This window comes from Perognathus longimembris, chromosome 21 (assembly GCF_023159225.1).
Source record: "Perognathus longimembris pacificus isolate PPM17 chromosome 21, ASM2315922v1, whole genome shotgun sequence".
Lineage (NCBI taxonomy): Eukaryota > Metazoa > Chordata > Mammalia > Rodentia > Heteromyidae > Perognathus > Perognathus longimembris.
The window spans coordinates 18,020,698-18,037,696 of NC_063181.1; the positions used below are offsets into that span (position 1 = coordinate 18,020,698).

Below are 16,999 nucleotides of genomic sequence, written 5' to 3' on the forward strand. Positions count from 1 at the left end.
GTTTGAAAGATCCCTGTTTCTTTGGATCCCTGTTTCTTAGAATGGCAACCCAGCAGGAGCTGAGTTAGATCCTGTGGCTGTTGCCATTATAATGAGGAGGTGATGTGCAAAGCAGTGATAGATTGAGTAATACTGGGGAGGTAGTTGTTGCAACTTTGTGACTCATTAGATACTGAGTATAGGAGAAGAATGAAAAATCCCCTCAGTTTCTGACTGACTCAAAAAGACTGCAAATCTGAAGAAGCAGATCGAATACGGTGATCCTTAGGAATCTGCAATTTGAGGACAATCATCAGTTCATTTTATTGAGAAGAATACTTACTGAATAGAGGATGGTGTCAGTGTAATTCATTTTTTATTCAACATTTCAGCATGCACATATACTGTATGAAACACTATATTCCAGAATCATTTAGGTTTGTTCTTTACTTCTCATCCTTTCACCTGAAGACACTGGGCCTATAGCTATTGACTTAAAATTTACAACTAGAAAAACAAGAGAGGGAATAAACTTACAAACAGATGCTATATCTATCTAGGAAAGTACCTCTGAATTCAGGGAAAGGCCAGCATTCTAGAACTAGAAAGACTACAAATAAATTTAGGACAACATAATCAGAGAGTTAGAAAGTGAAGGCTGCTGAATAAGAGGCTAAAACAAGAGAGGTTTCCAGAAAAGCATGGCCAATAATAATAAATACCACAAAGAGGTTAACAGAGGTGAATACTTAGGAAAACAACTGATTGAAGTGATTGGCCAGAAGGCTTGTTGGGCTCCTATTTTCAGCAGCTTGAGTCCACATTTGGTTAGCCTTATTGTTGATGGGACTGTAATGAAGTAGAAACATCATGGCAGGCAGGTGTGGCAAAGAGAAACTACTAATCTCATGTCAGCCAGGAAACAGACAGGAAGAGAGAGGGGGGAGAGAGAGAGAGAGAGAGAGAGAGAGAGAGAGAGAGAGAGAGAGAGAGAGAACAGAGGGGCATGGAACTAAGACATGATGTCCCTGTTAAAAGCATGCTCTCATAACCCACTTCATCCAACCTGTCCCTGTCTTTCTAATAGTTCATTCACCTATGAATGAATCTGCAGATTAACCCAACAATGAGGGCTGATGCATCTCTCATCAGCATCACTGGTTGAGGACTTCAATATGTAAGACTTGGGGACCATTTTATATCCAAAGCACAACAGCAAGGAATTGGAGAATCAGATCATGTACAGCCATTTGAAGTATGAAAGGAAGGACAGGAATATGAGAACAGTGAGATTCATTTCCTTGGACAAATTTTCCAAGGAATTTTCCAAGTTTAAGAGCTCGGTTAGAGGACGGAAGAAGGTGGCGGAGGAGCAGCAGAGCCCTATCTAAGCTCTCTCCAAGATCCCAGTTTTTCTTCTTCAGGGCAGCTTCTAACCCTAAAGACAGAGTCCAAGCCAGGTATAACAGTACAGAGCTTCAAGTTAGGAAAGAAAAAAATGAGAGATTGAAAGAGGCATACACAAAGTAAGGAGAGGAATATATTGAACATGAGCCTAGATTCAACAGGAGTTTCAAGTTTTAATCTAGACAAAAATGGGAGCTAATCTTGTATAAAAGGAGGAAAATGTGTCTCAGTGTGTTAACCATAATGCTGGTGTATATACAGGGTAGATTTTAGACTTGATTACAAGGAGCTAAAGGGTTCTGTCCTATCTATTTCTTACCTATAGGTACTGTAGAGACTAGAAAGATAGTGAATATTAAAGTGAGGAGTCTAAAATGTCACTTTTGTTTCACATATTAGGTACATTAGTGTGGGATGGTGGTAGAGCCGCTATCTACTCATTCTGAGCTTCTGCTTCCCTATGACAGTGTAAATGGCACACATATCCACTCTCAGTCAAGGGTTTCACACTGCTTGAAGGAATAAATGTACATTATTTATTTATTATTTTATTTTGAGCTCAGTTGTGCTTATGGCTTCTTGGTGCCTAGGTTTCAAGATGCAGTATGTTTCTGGAATCAATTTCTGCAGTACAAACCTACCTGACTTCCAATCTTCCTGACTCAGGTATGAGGAGCAGCTTTACCCACCACCCAGATCTGTGGTGCCTCCCTGCTCTCTGGCTCTCCGTGCATTTGTACAAGCATGACTCTAAGGGCCAACACCTGTTTGTGGGCTGCTGCTAGGTTTTCTGTTATAATCACTGACCGTAAAAGGAAGCAGGATTGGCTGTCATAGGTAGTTGGGTGGGGGTGGGCGGATTGAATTTTGAGTGGTTCAGATGGCTTGTTTGTGTTTGAAAACCATGAATGTTTGAATCCAGTAAACAAAAGGAAATTGATAGTGCATAGAAATAATGACAAAATTAAAATTTTAATCTGTTATTCTGAAATGAATTACATGGTTTTTGGTAAATCAAATATTGATGTTCACCCCTATAAGAGACACTTATAAGATGTTATAGTATAACATCATAAAAAATGCTACCAAAGTAAGCTCTTCCTAAATTTTTAGGTATTGATAGTGACCAAAGTGACTGATGAAATTTAGCACTAATTAACACCAAGGAAAAATAATTATGATTGTCATAACTGAACCATTTTAATGGTATCCAAACTAAATCATTGTTATTTCTGATAGAAGGTAGTTAATTTAATGTAACAGCAGCTCATTAAGGACAATCTTATGAGTAATCAAAATCACACTGGGAAAGATGAATAGAAAGTCCTTTCTGTCTCTGAGGATTTTACTATAGGTGTGTTGATATGAGAAAAGTTTTCAGATAAAATGTAGAAGTATTGTGCAATCAAGAATTCATTGTATATACAACTGGGTACAACTGAAGAATGAACCACATGCAAATTACCTTAACAACAACTTTATCAAATAGTGAAATATAACATTTGGGTAATGCTTATACTTACAAAACTATATGGTGTAAACCAACTGTATAACTAATGGGGGAAGGCAGATGAGGAGGGGGGAAGGCGGAGGAAAAGTGACGGGGGGAGGTAATAAGTTTGATGAGAAATGTACGCACTGCCTTACATATGAAACTGTAACCCCCCTGTACATCACTTTGACAATAAAGAAATGAAAGAAAAAAGATTTGGGTAATGCTTATAAAAGCAAAATGTAGACACAAACATCATAAAAACAGGAAGGAAAAAAACTGTCCCTCATGTGAGAATGAAAAATAAATCTGAAATAAGTCTGAATGTACTTTCAATTAATAAATGGTTGCATTTTCAGGCACATGTGTAGTGGGAAAAATCACACTGAAAGACAATAAAAAGAAGAATATATTTGGCCTGTGGACCACATTTGTCAATAACTTTTCAAATAGCTGGGAGGATATACCTTCCTTTTCATATTGCTCAGTTAGTGCTTCTCTATTACATAACATTATTACTATTTCCTAGCAATGAGTACAAACATAGACAGTTTAGCATTGGTCAAATGTGCTCACAAGTGTCCTAAACATATGAACTTAGCATTAGATTGCAAGAAGGACTGCGTTCTTGATGGGTTAAAAAAATCTTGCTCTTTTTATGTATAATTCAGAAGTATTCAGGATATATCAATGATTATACAGTATAGCTAAAGTGTTAAAATTTCATGGGGAGGGCAATTAAAGAAGAGAAAGGACAAAAAGGCTCCTTGTGGTGGCATGAAGAAAAAAAAAGGGGGCTTAAAAAAGGCTGCCTTAGGGAATGCCAAAGCCAAAGAGAAAGGCAAGTGCAAATGCATTTCTTTTCATGTGTGCTGTCAACTTCTGATTCATCATCTTAATCTTAAAGCGCACAGATGAGGAATAGCAATTAGCTTTAGAGCTGGTTACAATATGGTAAGGAGTAAAAGAGATTTAGAATTAGTATTTTTAGCCTTTTTAGTAGCTGCTTCTTTGGATGTGAATATAAAGCATACAGGATGTTGTAGCTCCAGGAATGATCAATGAAAGACTCAGTGAGCAAAAGCTGCAAGTTGACCTGTCGTATATGAGCAATGACTGTATATCAACTGAAACTATGATAGATTCAGGGGAGAACTCAAAAGATGTCATTCCTTAGAAAGACTCACAGTCCATCCAAACAAACACCAGGAAATGGGTTATTGAAAGGGACTGGAATAAAGAGTCAGAATGTAGATAAATGAAGAGAGGATTTGGGGAATGAGTATACACTTGTAAAATTCAATGAATATCCTACAAAATTAAAAAAATTGAGGGAAAGGGTAGAGTTGGGAAGGGTGAGGAAAATGATGAAAGAGGTGACTTTGCTCAAGATCGGTTGTATCCACCAATTACTTTGTTGAATGGCAACTTCCTTGTACAACCACTTAACTATAATTTTATTTTATTTATTTTATTTTTCCCAGTTCTGGGGCTTAGACTCAGGGCCTGAGTACTGTCCCTGGCTTTTTTGCTCAAGGCTAGCACTCGGCCACTTGAGCCACAGTACCACTTATGGCCATTTTCTGTATATGTGGTGCTGGGGAATTGAACCCAGGGCTTCATGTATGCAAGGCAAGCACTCTTGCCACTAGGCCATATCCCCAGCCCTTAACTATAATTTAAAAGAAAAAGAAAAAGAAATGACTATCGGATGGAGAAATAGCTAAAGAACAACATAAAACAAACAAAACAATTTCCATCAAAGAAAGGAGTTAAGATTTCAAAGATGTCACTTTGTAGTCTTTTTAATTAGCTTGGGCCTGGTGAGTGAGAAAAAATGAGAGTGGGCAGGGATATGCAGACAGAGATATCAATGAATTAATTGAGGGGAAAGTACAGAGAAATACCCTGCAATCAACAGTCTAGCAAGAGAAAAGTCCTGGAGATTGGATCACTCAGTAGAGAAGCAAGCACTTCCCTGCCTAGGAGGAAAAGGAAACCTCATTAACCTCTAGAGAATCCAGTGATGGGGTTTCAAAGATGGAGGGTGTTCAGAAATTGTCTGGGAATATAACTTACAACTTATCTATTTGTTGTGTTATAGGCTCACTTTTGTTAATTAAACCACTTAATAATATAATTTTGGCAGGTTTATGTGTCTTATGCTTTAGCTTGTCTCTAGAGTATTATAAAATGCCAAGAAACTACTGAAGGAGAATTTTCTTAAAGAAGGCACTGATTATAATCATGGACTATAGTAGTGGCTAATACATCAGTTTCTTCAAGTTCTCTATCAGTTTATGTTAACAAGCTTCCTTACTGATGAGATGGAGAAAAAAAGATTATCCTTTTGTTTTAAAATCAAACTTGCAAGCATTCATTTTCAAGATGTGTGTATGTGTGTGTATGTTTGTATGTGAAAAAGAGAGAGAGACAGAGATAGATAGACAAACAAAGACAGAGAGACACTGAGACACAGAGATATTGGTTGATTTATTGTCTAGAAATGATTTTCCATTTTCTATTGATGTCCTAAGTAAAAAGGAGTGCTTTATTTAACTCTCCATGTGGCACAGCCTCAGATCTTTGTCAGGTTGGTTTATTGGAGTCTGTCTGATTATAACTTTGTGGGATTGCTCTGTATATAAACCGGTAGCCCCAACATAGCAAGGGAGAAATGCCACCAAAATGGTCTAGAAAACTTCAGTGTTAATTTTATCATGTTTCTGTTAGATCTGCAAGGCAGGTGAAGAGCTATTTGCAACTTAAATCTCTTGCCAAGTTACTTAACAATAATTGACACACTACGGTATCCATGAAAAAGGAACAAAATTATGACTGCTGCCAATCATTTTAGAGAATCCAATTTACAATCTTGCTTCTTATTTTATCTTTCAATAAAATGACATTGTACAGTTTAATCTTTCAAGAAATCAAATTCTCTCAGAGAAAAAAAATCCTGATGATAAATACCATGAAGATGAAGTTGCTCTAACCTGTCATAGCCAGGACCTTTCATTTCTATTATTTTAAGTAGTCAATATAAGTGTTTAACCGATCTGGTAACAACGAATTCTATTCAAAGTATTTCTCTAAGGATATTCATATACAAGTAATATGCACATTCCCTTATAAATGGACTTGAAGTTTAGACAGGGAGAAAATTAAATTAAGTGATGTGTATGTTTATTATTACATTTAAATTGAACATCTTCTTTACTTTCTCCTCAGCACAAATATTTCAAATATCTGTATAGAATGAATTACTTTTAAGTATAGTTATCCCAAAGAAGCTCTACAAACCTATTTTCTAGTACAGGAGTGGAGCTACAGAGTAATGTGTCTGACAATGCATAGTTTCTGCCTCTATTTTTCGTTCTGTGGTCATTAGCATCTGAATTGCAAATCTGTTTCTCACCACTGTTTGTATAACAGCATTATAGCAAAGCAACACTAGTGTTCTTTGTGATATTCTCTGCAGGAAATTTTACCTTTGGGAATGGGATCTGCCAACAGTCTTCTTTTGAGACACTGTGTTTATAAGCATGAGCTTGTGGATAAATACTGAAAGCAGAGCTTTATTCATATTTCTGATGGGGTCACTAAGGTGAGTAACATCCATACCTTCTTTGGTTTCTGCAACCATCCACAGATAAGCCATTTCTGACTGTTGCTTATAAATGATTGTTCAGAGCACATTCACACTGTCAGTCAACGGTTACTCATGTGTGAGATTAAAAAATCTTTCAGACCAAAGCTGTTGCTGTATTTCATTTTGCTTTACTACTCTAAGGGAAATAAGACAGGGAGGAAAAGGTATTAACAGATATACTGTTAATATTAAAAGACTAGCAGGATATATTCAGGCTATTCCCAAAAGAAGCAGAATAAATTAATGAATCTATAAATATGAGACAGACACTGAATACTGTTGTGATGATCATAAAAATTGCCTTTATACGAACTTAAGTAGATACCAAGGACTAAGGACTCATTCTGGAAAAAGGTAAGGGAAAAATTGGCTTTCTTTATGCACTTTTCCTTCCAATTGTCATGAACAAAAGTTATTTCAAAACATACTTAATTCCTGTAATAAGTGTATCTTTACATTTTTATTTTTAAAATTATTCTTGGATCACCATAGCATTATAAAAATAGAAATTTATGAATTTTATAGAGAACTATGCAATTATATAGCAACACAGCTTGAACAAACAAATGCCTTTTTTGAGAAAATATTATTATTAAAACTTATATGAACTTTATGTCATTATTGTAGCAATGTCTGTCCTTACGTTAATAAGAAAAAATTAGAAAATAGAATTTAGAGCATGCACACACACATACACATATATTTTCATACTCTGCATGCAAAAAAGCTTAGACGAAATGATATCTCCTTAGCAGTGAGTTGAACTTTGCAAGATGGGTCTAGACTATCTTACAGTTATCTAGAACACAAGAAAATGCCCAATAAATGAGCTGGTGGAAATATGTCAAAGATATATTATTGTGGACTGAACAAATGCTTGGTGGTTCAAAGTGGAAGAACTTAAACAACAGAATAAATAATGTGGCATTATCAACCAAGTCATTCTACTCTTGAGCAGAGTCCTACTCCCTGTTGTATGTAAAGATCAGAAGATGATGTGCAATTATTTTCAGTTCAATTGTTCTGTAGAAGTGAAATCATTAGAAAAGACTATATGTCCAACAAAAGTAGATGGGTAAATATATTAATGAATATATACTTCGATGAAAATTAATAAAATTATGAACACGTAAGCATGAACTATCACAAAATTTATAAAACTTAAAGCAAAACAAAATAACATGAATAAAGTTTATACTTTCATGTATATGGGATAAAGTTCATGGTAATATCTGCAGTGTTTTCTTTTTCATATAAGAAAGCCATACTTTAGTTCTGGAGCAAACAGTTTACAATTTGCTTGTCGTGACGGTGGTAGGTACAGTGGGAATGCGTAAATTATGATCTATTCATGCTCATGTGCCTAAAATTTTGATAAAATATTTTAAAAGATATTAAAATGTTAAAGATGCTCAGGAGTGTAGGTGTTATCAATTTTTATTGATTTAGAGTTTCTTGCATAATCTAATTATTCAATAAGTGAAAATCATACCTACACATATGTACTCATAGTAACAATGAAAATAAACTAACATGATCCCGCATTTAGAGTACAGAAGGATATACAGAAAGATACCAGTATAGAAATAGTTAACTCTGTGTTACTAATCTCTTGGCTATTTTATTAATGTTCAGTGAAGCTGCTCCTGACTAAGAAGAGAAGAGTAATAGATGCTAACATGATTTCAGAGAAGTAGTACATGATGGCAGACATATAGGTAAGATTTGGAAAGCTGGAATAAAACATAACAAGGGTCTTGGTAGTATGTTTGCATACTTGGCAAGTTTTTTTTTAGAATATACCCTGTACAGGAAGTCTTCTACCATTAAATTCATCTGGGGAAGTTTTATTGTGAAGTATATTATAACCATTTGGTTGGAAGACTGATGAATTCACCCATAATGAGAAAAACCCTTTAGAAACCTGAGTATCAGGAGTCCTCTTTTTTTTTTTTTTTTGTTAATTTGCTTAGTCTACAAAGATGGGTAAAGCCCACCAGACATTCCAATTCTTGTTGCTGAAAGTAATTTGTGGATGCTATCATGCAAAACAGAAATATAGAGAATTGAATTTCCAGGATTTTAAGCTTAAATAGAATGTTCACAAACAATTACAATGGAAAGGTAGATGTATAAATACAAATTGGGAATCTAAGTAGAACAAACCTAGCAGTGATTCCTCTGTCTCTGGATAATTTGGACTAAATATGTACAAATGTGGTATATAAATCAGAACCAGATATTCAGCCAGCATTCTGAATATGCCAAAGGCTGAAACAGAGGTAGTTTATCTTAAAAAAATGAAATCCTCCTGGATGTCAGTGGTTCCTACCTGTAATCCTAGCTACTCAGGAGGCTGAGATATGAGGATTGTGGTTGAAAGCCAGGCTGGGAAGAAAAGTCCATGAGACTCTTATCTGCAATTGATCACCAAAAAGCCAGAATTGAAGCTGTGGTTCCAGTGATAGAGCACTAGCCTTGAGTCCAAAAGTTCAGATACAGTGTCAGAGCCCTGAGTTCAAGCCCCAGGACCAGTACAAACCCACAAGTGCACGAATGAGCATACGCGCTCACGCACACACACTTGTGTTCACATATACATGTTTCTATTGAGTTTTACGGTATTTAAGGTAATTCTCGATAATGCACAAAGAATGTGAGTTCAGATCTTCTCCACAAATGCTTGTATTTTAGTCATTTGGAGCCTGAAGGAAATGGCATTTTGAAGTAAATGACACAAGGAAGTCTTTCTTTTCCTGTTGGTATTCATCTTCTTTCTTAAATACACAAGTCTATACCTCCCCAAACACATGGCTATTTGCATATTAAATTATTTTTCCTTAGGAAATTCATTATCTAGTGTTTCTAAAATATGCAAAAAATGATCATAATTTTTTCATAATGGTTTGGGAAACTATGAACTCTTTAAGTATTTTATATTCTATTTCAGTAAAAACCCACTCGGGAAATTAATGCAAATTACTCTCACTAAATTTGGGAATAGAGTATAATTCTAGATAATTTAAGAGCTATGATACATACTTTTCACAAAAAAAGTTAACTGTAAGATAATTTTACAGATATTCACTAGTTCAACTATGTATTTTTCTTTTATTTGGCTAAGTTCCACATAAAAGGTACAGAGCAAAAAAGAGTATACAAATTTGATCTGTGATGATAATTTTGCTTTTCATAAATTGATTGTTTGCAGTCATCTAATTACATAGCAGTATTTAATAAAGACATATTTTACAGTATTTGTAAATTTATATGTGGATTCATGTAAGTCATATTCAAACAAGTACTATAGTCACTTGTGAAAGTATACAATAGAACACTCAAAATAATGGCATAACTTTATATACAGGGTACTTGAATATCACAGTATATATGTTATGTACATATCTGGCTAATAGAGATCTGTAGAAATGAATAAATAGCTAATGGTAATTTTTATTTAATTTGATTCATAACAATAGATTGTTTAATTGGGGAATAAAAGGAACCTGCTATTGCTTACACATGTATCCTCTAATATACTTTTTGTAAACATTTATCACTACAGCTGATTGCTATTTAGTTATCTCACTGATCTGATCTTTTTAACTGTCATACTGAGGTTAAGTACAAGAGTGCACAGCATTAACAGGAGATTTTCCACTAACAAGATTCTGAATGAATCCCTTGGAACCTTGTTATATGGTCAGTGTGCTCACCATGGTGGCCTCTGCAATGGAGCCGAAGCTGTTTATGAAGATGTTGCAGGTGACATTCACTGGAGGACCTGCAAGAGATAGGAACATATCAGGGTTAATTATCTCAAATATTTCCGAATGAAGTTACAAGGCTCATTCATTGTTTTAACCAAATGTATTAAACCAATGCACAGTAATGGAACAGGAGTTGCTAGGATCAATAAATCACTGAGTACTTCTTTTGGTCAAGTCTGTGCTGGGTGCTCCATAATACCGTATATTCATAATAACTCTGACAGTGGGAAATGTTCTACCATGTGCATACTGGGAAATTAGAGTTCAGATAGGACTTGGAAGCTACACAGTAGGCCTGTTTATAAGAACTGTGCTTTTTCCCTAATCTTCACAAAACAGTCAAAACACTGGATTAGCTGATCACAATCTTTGTGCTTTGTTTGGGATTTATATAAATAACTCCAGTGTCAGATTGTGTAGTATGGACTAAATTGGCACTGATTTCTATTCTATTCTAGGTTGTCAGATAAAGCCACTTACATAAACTGATAGATGAACTTGATATCTTTTGTTTGTGGTTTTAATCTCACATGTTTTTACAAGAACAATTAATTAATTGTCAGTCATGGGCTTGAACTCAGTGCCAGATTGCCTGAGCTCTTCAGCTTAAGGCCAGCACTTCACCATTTCCTGCCACAGCTCCATTTCCTGTTTTGACTTTCCTGCTTGGGCAGGCTTTGAACTGCAATCTTCAGATCTCAGCCTCCTTAGTAGCTAGGACTACAGGTATGAGCCACCAGTACGCGGCTCAAACTTACCTTTCATACGGTTAGCTACAAAAGAGTATAGTAGCCCCTTGCCTTTCCTTCCATTCTTTCTTCTTTTTTTAAAAAATAATAAATTTTTAATAAATTAAAGATACTATTTGAGTATTTATATCTATCACTTTATCTAACTTACATGTTTACTCTTATTTCAAACTTGTCTGTTTTAGGCATATGTTCGGAGTCCCACCAAGAAGACATCATCTCCTTCATTTACCCATAAATCTTTTTTCTCTTCACTCATTACCAAACTATTGTCAAATCCACAATGTTATTAGGTCAGTGTTTATTTCCTACATACTGTGACAATATACATCAGCCCCAAATTATACTGGTTTTGCATTTCCTTCTCTGCAGAACATTTTCCCAAGATTAATCACAATTTTTTGTGTATTTCAATTTTCTCTCTGCACCTCATTGATTTATCAACAAGTTTCTGAAAAAGTCTAAATTATGTTTCAGTTATGCTTCAATTGTGTTTAGACTCATCAGACATTATGTTAATTTTATTTTCTTTAGAAGTTTCTATCCATAATATTTTCTCTAGGACAAATCAGTCATCTATATTTGATACCCATCCCTTCCCATTCATCACCTTGGGAATGATTTCTATTACTTTGTTTCATGGGATCCTATTTCCCAGTTCCTGTTCTGACTTCTTGGTTTATTTCTTCATTGTAATTGAATACATCTTTCATTAACATATTGAAGAATAATGATGTTGTGAAGCTTTGAGAGTTTCTTTGTCTACAAATGTGCTTCTCATATTTAAAGAATTAATGCATGTTTAAATTCAGTAGAAATTTTTAGGTTGGAAATTGTTTCGTCTTTGGTTTTTTTTTTTTTTTTTTTTTTTGGCCAGTCCTGGGCCTTGGACTCAGGGCCTGAGCACTGTCCCTGGCTTCTTCCCGCTCAAGGCTAGCACTCTGCCACTTGAGCCACAGCGCCGCTTCTGGCCGTTTTCTGTATATGTGGTGCTGGGGAATCGAACCTAGGGCCTCGTGTATCCGAGGCAGGCACTCTTGCCACTAGGCTATATCCCCAGCCCTCGTCTTTGGATTCTTTCAACATCTTCTGTTATTGTCAGTTCTCTAGTATAGCCATCAAAAAGTTCAAAGCCATTCTTTTCACTCATCTTTACAAATAGCCTATTTTTCTTTCTAATGATAAATGGAATGTTCAATTTTTAAAATTGATTTAGTTAGCATGATTGAAGATATTATTCGAAATTTTGATTTACATCTACATTCTTATTACTTGTGCAAACTTTTCATCTTTAGTTGTGGTGCTGGGGATTGAAATGAGGATGTTACATATACTAGGCAAGCACTCTACCACTGAGCTCTTTTCCCAGTCTTTGTTTTCCATTACATATTCTCTAGATGGTAATCTGTCTCACTAAATTAAAGTAGAAAAAACAAAATGGTAAAAAAAAATGTTGTAAAAGAAAGAAGAAGAGTTAATTCTCTGAGTCCCAGAACACCCATTATCTGGAAATGCCTGTCACATTCAAATTTGGCTGATATGGAATACAACCAAGGCAGCTGATGTTTTATGCTTATTTACTTGTTTTGTGGTGCTAGGACCAAACCCAGGGCCTTGTGCCTTACACTTTCAACCCAACAGGGCTTTGAAAAGCTCATTATTTAAGTGGGATATATAAAAGTATTTGGAAACTTCTGGCCTAAAGAATTTCATACTAGGAAACATCTATAGCCAACATCAAGCAGGGCAGAAACGTAACTGAAATGTCCTTAGCCATATGGAAAGAGGGAGTGAGAAGTGGGGCTCAGAAGTCTTAAAAATGTAAGGATACCAATTTTGGAAGTTGCCTATTGTGAATTTGTTGAATGCTGATAAAAATACAGTATACATGATACATACTCAAGGACCTCAAGATTCTTAAGCATGCGTATTTCTACAACATATAATTTTAACAGATACAGAAGCTAAATTGTTTTAAGTGAAGGATGGCCATTTAAAGAGAAAAAAATCTGAGCAAAGTCTTGAATCCTGTCACAGCCTTGAAATGATTATTTGATTAATAATAAACAGAAATTCAGCTATCTTCATGGGTTATAAAAAGTTTACAATGTTTAGTCAGTAAAATCTATAATATGACAAGGTATCTTCTATGTAAGAATGGAGAAAGTATATGTCCTTCAATCTCACTGTTAAAGATCTTTCATTTCACTTAATGTAAGTGATTAACTTGGAAAATAAACACAGTCTACTTGCAGCCTTGAAGAGCTGAACAAGTATTTCATATTTTATAAGCTATCCTCCTGTTTTCTCACTTAACCCTAAAACACTATTATCTTCCTTGCCTGGCAACAGTGATAGGAATCTGGAGAATATTATTTGGCTTGAGATAAATTGTTGTGTGTTCTGGTGACTTTTGTTTACAAGAGAGAAAACATAAGAGCATAAAAATGGGTGAATTTATTTTCCTATAAAGAGGTGGTGGAAGACAGGCTATGTCATGGAACCTGGGGCTGGATGAAGCTGATACTAAATGATGGGTAGTTCTATTGACTCCCAATTCTTTACAAGTGGAATAAATAAAGCAGTGGGGGAAAGGATTTCCATTTTTACAACTAAGCAAGGAAAAATGTTATTATTTTTAACATTAATTTGGAATAGGCATTGAATAATAAGGGAGTTGTCTAATATTTTTGCTTCCGTCTTTTAAATTTTATTATCCATAGAATTATAGCCATGATAATGGAGGCAAAGACCAGTGGTAACCTTGGGGTTCTTAAGCTAGTATGTGTGGTCTGTTTGTGGTACATGTAGTTGCAGGTCCTTGCAAGTCCTTCATGATAGTTCTTCATGATTCCTAGAAGATTTTGGAAGGCACATTCTGACATTTTGTGTCAGGAAGAGAAAGTTCTAATATTTTTTTTATTTTTCATATGGCCCCAGCATCCTTAATTATCAGAGGTTTGAGCAGAAAAGTCAGTGAATGACAAAACACAGGATGTTTCTATAGAAACACAATGACCAAAAGAGCAATGGCTCATGCAGGTTTTGACTTATGATTGTGGTCAGGATGCTTCATCTTATAGAAAACAGAATCAGCTTTCACCTCTCCAGTCTCTAATGAGATGGAGAATGCAAATGCTTTTTTCTAAAACCAGACAGTCTGGTTTCAAAATCTACATTACACGTGTAAAAAGGATATCTCACATTGCTCTTGGGTATAAACATTCTCTGTCTGGTAACCAGATAGATTTATTTTATTGCTTGTATGTTAAAACATATAATGCACTGTTTAGTTTTTACTTGAGTCTATGTGCATTTTCTTCTGCATAAGAAAGAAGGGTGTAAGAATTCAGGCACTAAATCCTAACTCTGAGTTTCAAAAATATCACACTCACTTGTGAAGACATACCCATATATAAATAAACAATGATTAAAAAAAATAAGCTGAGTGCAGTGACTCAAGCTTTTATCTGAGTGATTTTTTGAGAACCAGAGATGGGCAGATCACAGTTTGAAGCAACTTCAGGCAAAAAGAAGTTCATGGTATTCCATCTCAAACAAGGCTGTCGTCAGAGAGACATGACTGTTATCCCCAGCTACAGAAGAAACACAGCAGGTGGACTGCAACCCAGTCCATCCCGGGTATAATGTGACTCTCTATCTAAAAAATGATAAATGCAGAAAGAACCTAGATGTGTGCCTCAAGTGGTAGAGGGATTGCCTATGAAACACAAAAGCCCTGTTACAGCTCCTGAACCACCAATATATATTTTACATACTAAAATTTCAATCAAATTAACAGTAAGAGTTGTTGATTCAGAACCTGAAGTTTCTACAATATGCAACAAAGGTATTTCAAATATACCCCTTGAACTACTTAGAGCTCTTAAAAATTCTTGATCATGAGACTGGAAGAATGAAGGTGACATTGGGAATATTTGCACCAATAGGCAAATGCTTAGAGTCCTAGAAAATAGGAATGTATTGTGATCAGGTGGGAGATAGAATGCACCTTACCAAGTACAATGAGAGTGTAGAGAGATTACAAAAAGTGAATTGCATCTAGCATCACATTTTGTAAGTGTACTAGGTGCTTCTCAGTAGGCTTTTGGTCCATGTAGGACAAAGGCAGCAATTTTGGAATAATCTTTATCCTATCCATTGCTAATTCAAAAAATGTTGTAGAGAATGAAGCTCAGAGAAGATTGTAAATCTTCTATTGCCATCACAGACAGCACCTGTTTAGCAGTCCTCAGCCAATCTGTTCCTTCTCTGTGCCAATGCAAAAGCTGTTTTATCCATCCAATACACTACTATGTTTAGCCACAGAGCAAATAACTGCTATCGTATCCATATGGCAAATTGTGCTTTTAAATTGTTCATTCCATTAGATATCCTTGGCCCGTAAAGCAAATGACAGTAGTTGCAGATGTTTGCAACAGCAGATTTTCGTTTAAATGTTTCTTAAAGAAATAGAACATGATTTTTAAATGTAGAGAGGAAGTGAAGGCAGAATCACAGAGTCAAACAGAAAGGCTTGGCAATGATCTCAATGACATTTATGCTGGGTGAAAAAGTTTTATCAGGCAGATAAAGAGTAAATGAATAATTAATGCCAAGGTTCATAAGAATGACTAGAAAATATTTAACATATTATTGCATGAAAGCCTCAATCTTTTAAAAAACAAAACTAAAAATGATGAATAAATTATAAAACAATCAAATCTAGAGACTTATGTGAATATGTATGTATATATATATACACACACAAGTTCTGTACACATACAGAAAATTGTGTTTATGTGCCTATGTATAGTATTATATGTTGGGGATTAAACCCAAGACCTTATTCAAGACACAGCTTCAGCCTTCTATTGTTTTTGTATTTTACTTCTGTAATAAGATCTCTCAACAACTTTGGCTGCCTTTGAGCTTTAAATCCCTCTGTCTTTTGCCTCCCAATTAGCTGGAATGACAGGAATAAACCACCATATCTAATATTTTCTCCTTTTTTCCTTTCTTCCTTCTTTCTTTCCTTCCTTCATTTATGTATACATTTCATAGTACTATGGTTTGAGCTCAAAGCCTCATATTTCCTGGAAAATCCTTTACCACTTGAAAACCATTTCATACAGATAACTGATCAATTTAGGCACACAAGACATCCTGTCCCTAAAATATAGTAGAATAAATTACTCTAGGTTTGTGATATAAGGAGAGAAGCATTAGTATAAAGAAATATTACTGGTAGAAAGAAATCACAAGGACATTTGACACCAAGCAAAGGTTATGTCTAGATATAAAGAGAGTGGCCATTATGGAGAGAATAAGAGAAATTAATATAAATAAAACAAATATTTTGAACAAATCAAGAATCAATCATCTTACTGATTCAAAGAAAAATTTAAAAAAGGGCATAATGTACCCTAAGAGAATAATTTCTGTCAATGTCCAAGTTGGACTTAAAAGTCATCAAGCAGTAAAACTATGATGGTACTGATGGTATAGACTATCATCTAGTTGCCCAAACCCACAGCCAAAGAATGGACTATAATATAAATGACAGACTCCAGGTAACAATAGTGTCCCACCGGTTTATCAGTTATAAAAATGTACCACATTCACAGAGGATGCCAATAATGGACAAGCTATGGGGGATGGGGATGTGAAATTTTCTGTACAACTAAAACTGCTGAAACATATACCTGCTACTTTTTGAAAGATTATTTCAAAGAAGCCAGAGATCATAATGCATAATTATACTTTATAGTTCTTTTTATCAGACTCAAAGATCATATCTAAATTTATCATTATTAGTTTATGTATAATAGTTTAGAACCACTATATAAGATAAATAGATTTGAAGTGGGATTTTTGTCCTCTTCAGTTATCCTTAGAAAGAGAAAGATAATGCTAGTTAGCTGGGCATCCAATTCTTTTAGTATTCATT

The 16,999-nt window shown here is 35.1% G+C and overlaps 1 protein-coding gene across 2 annotated transcripts in view; it reads right to left on the minus strand.

The window, feature by feature from the left end:
- The window catches only part of Glra3 (glycine receptor alpha 3), a 124,364-nt gene that overhangs the window by 67,234 nt on the left and 40,131 nt on the right, over positions 1 to 16,999 (minus strand). For both annotated transcript variants that reach the window (XM_048330596.1, XM_048330597.1), the window contains exon 3: positions 10,247 to 10,314. In XM_048330596.1, the coding sequence (XP_048186553.1) occupies positions 10,247 to 10,314 (68 nt within the window). The remainder of the gene's footprint in view (positions 1 to 10,246; positions 10,315 to 16,999) is intronic.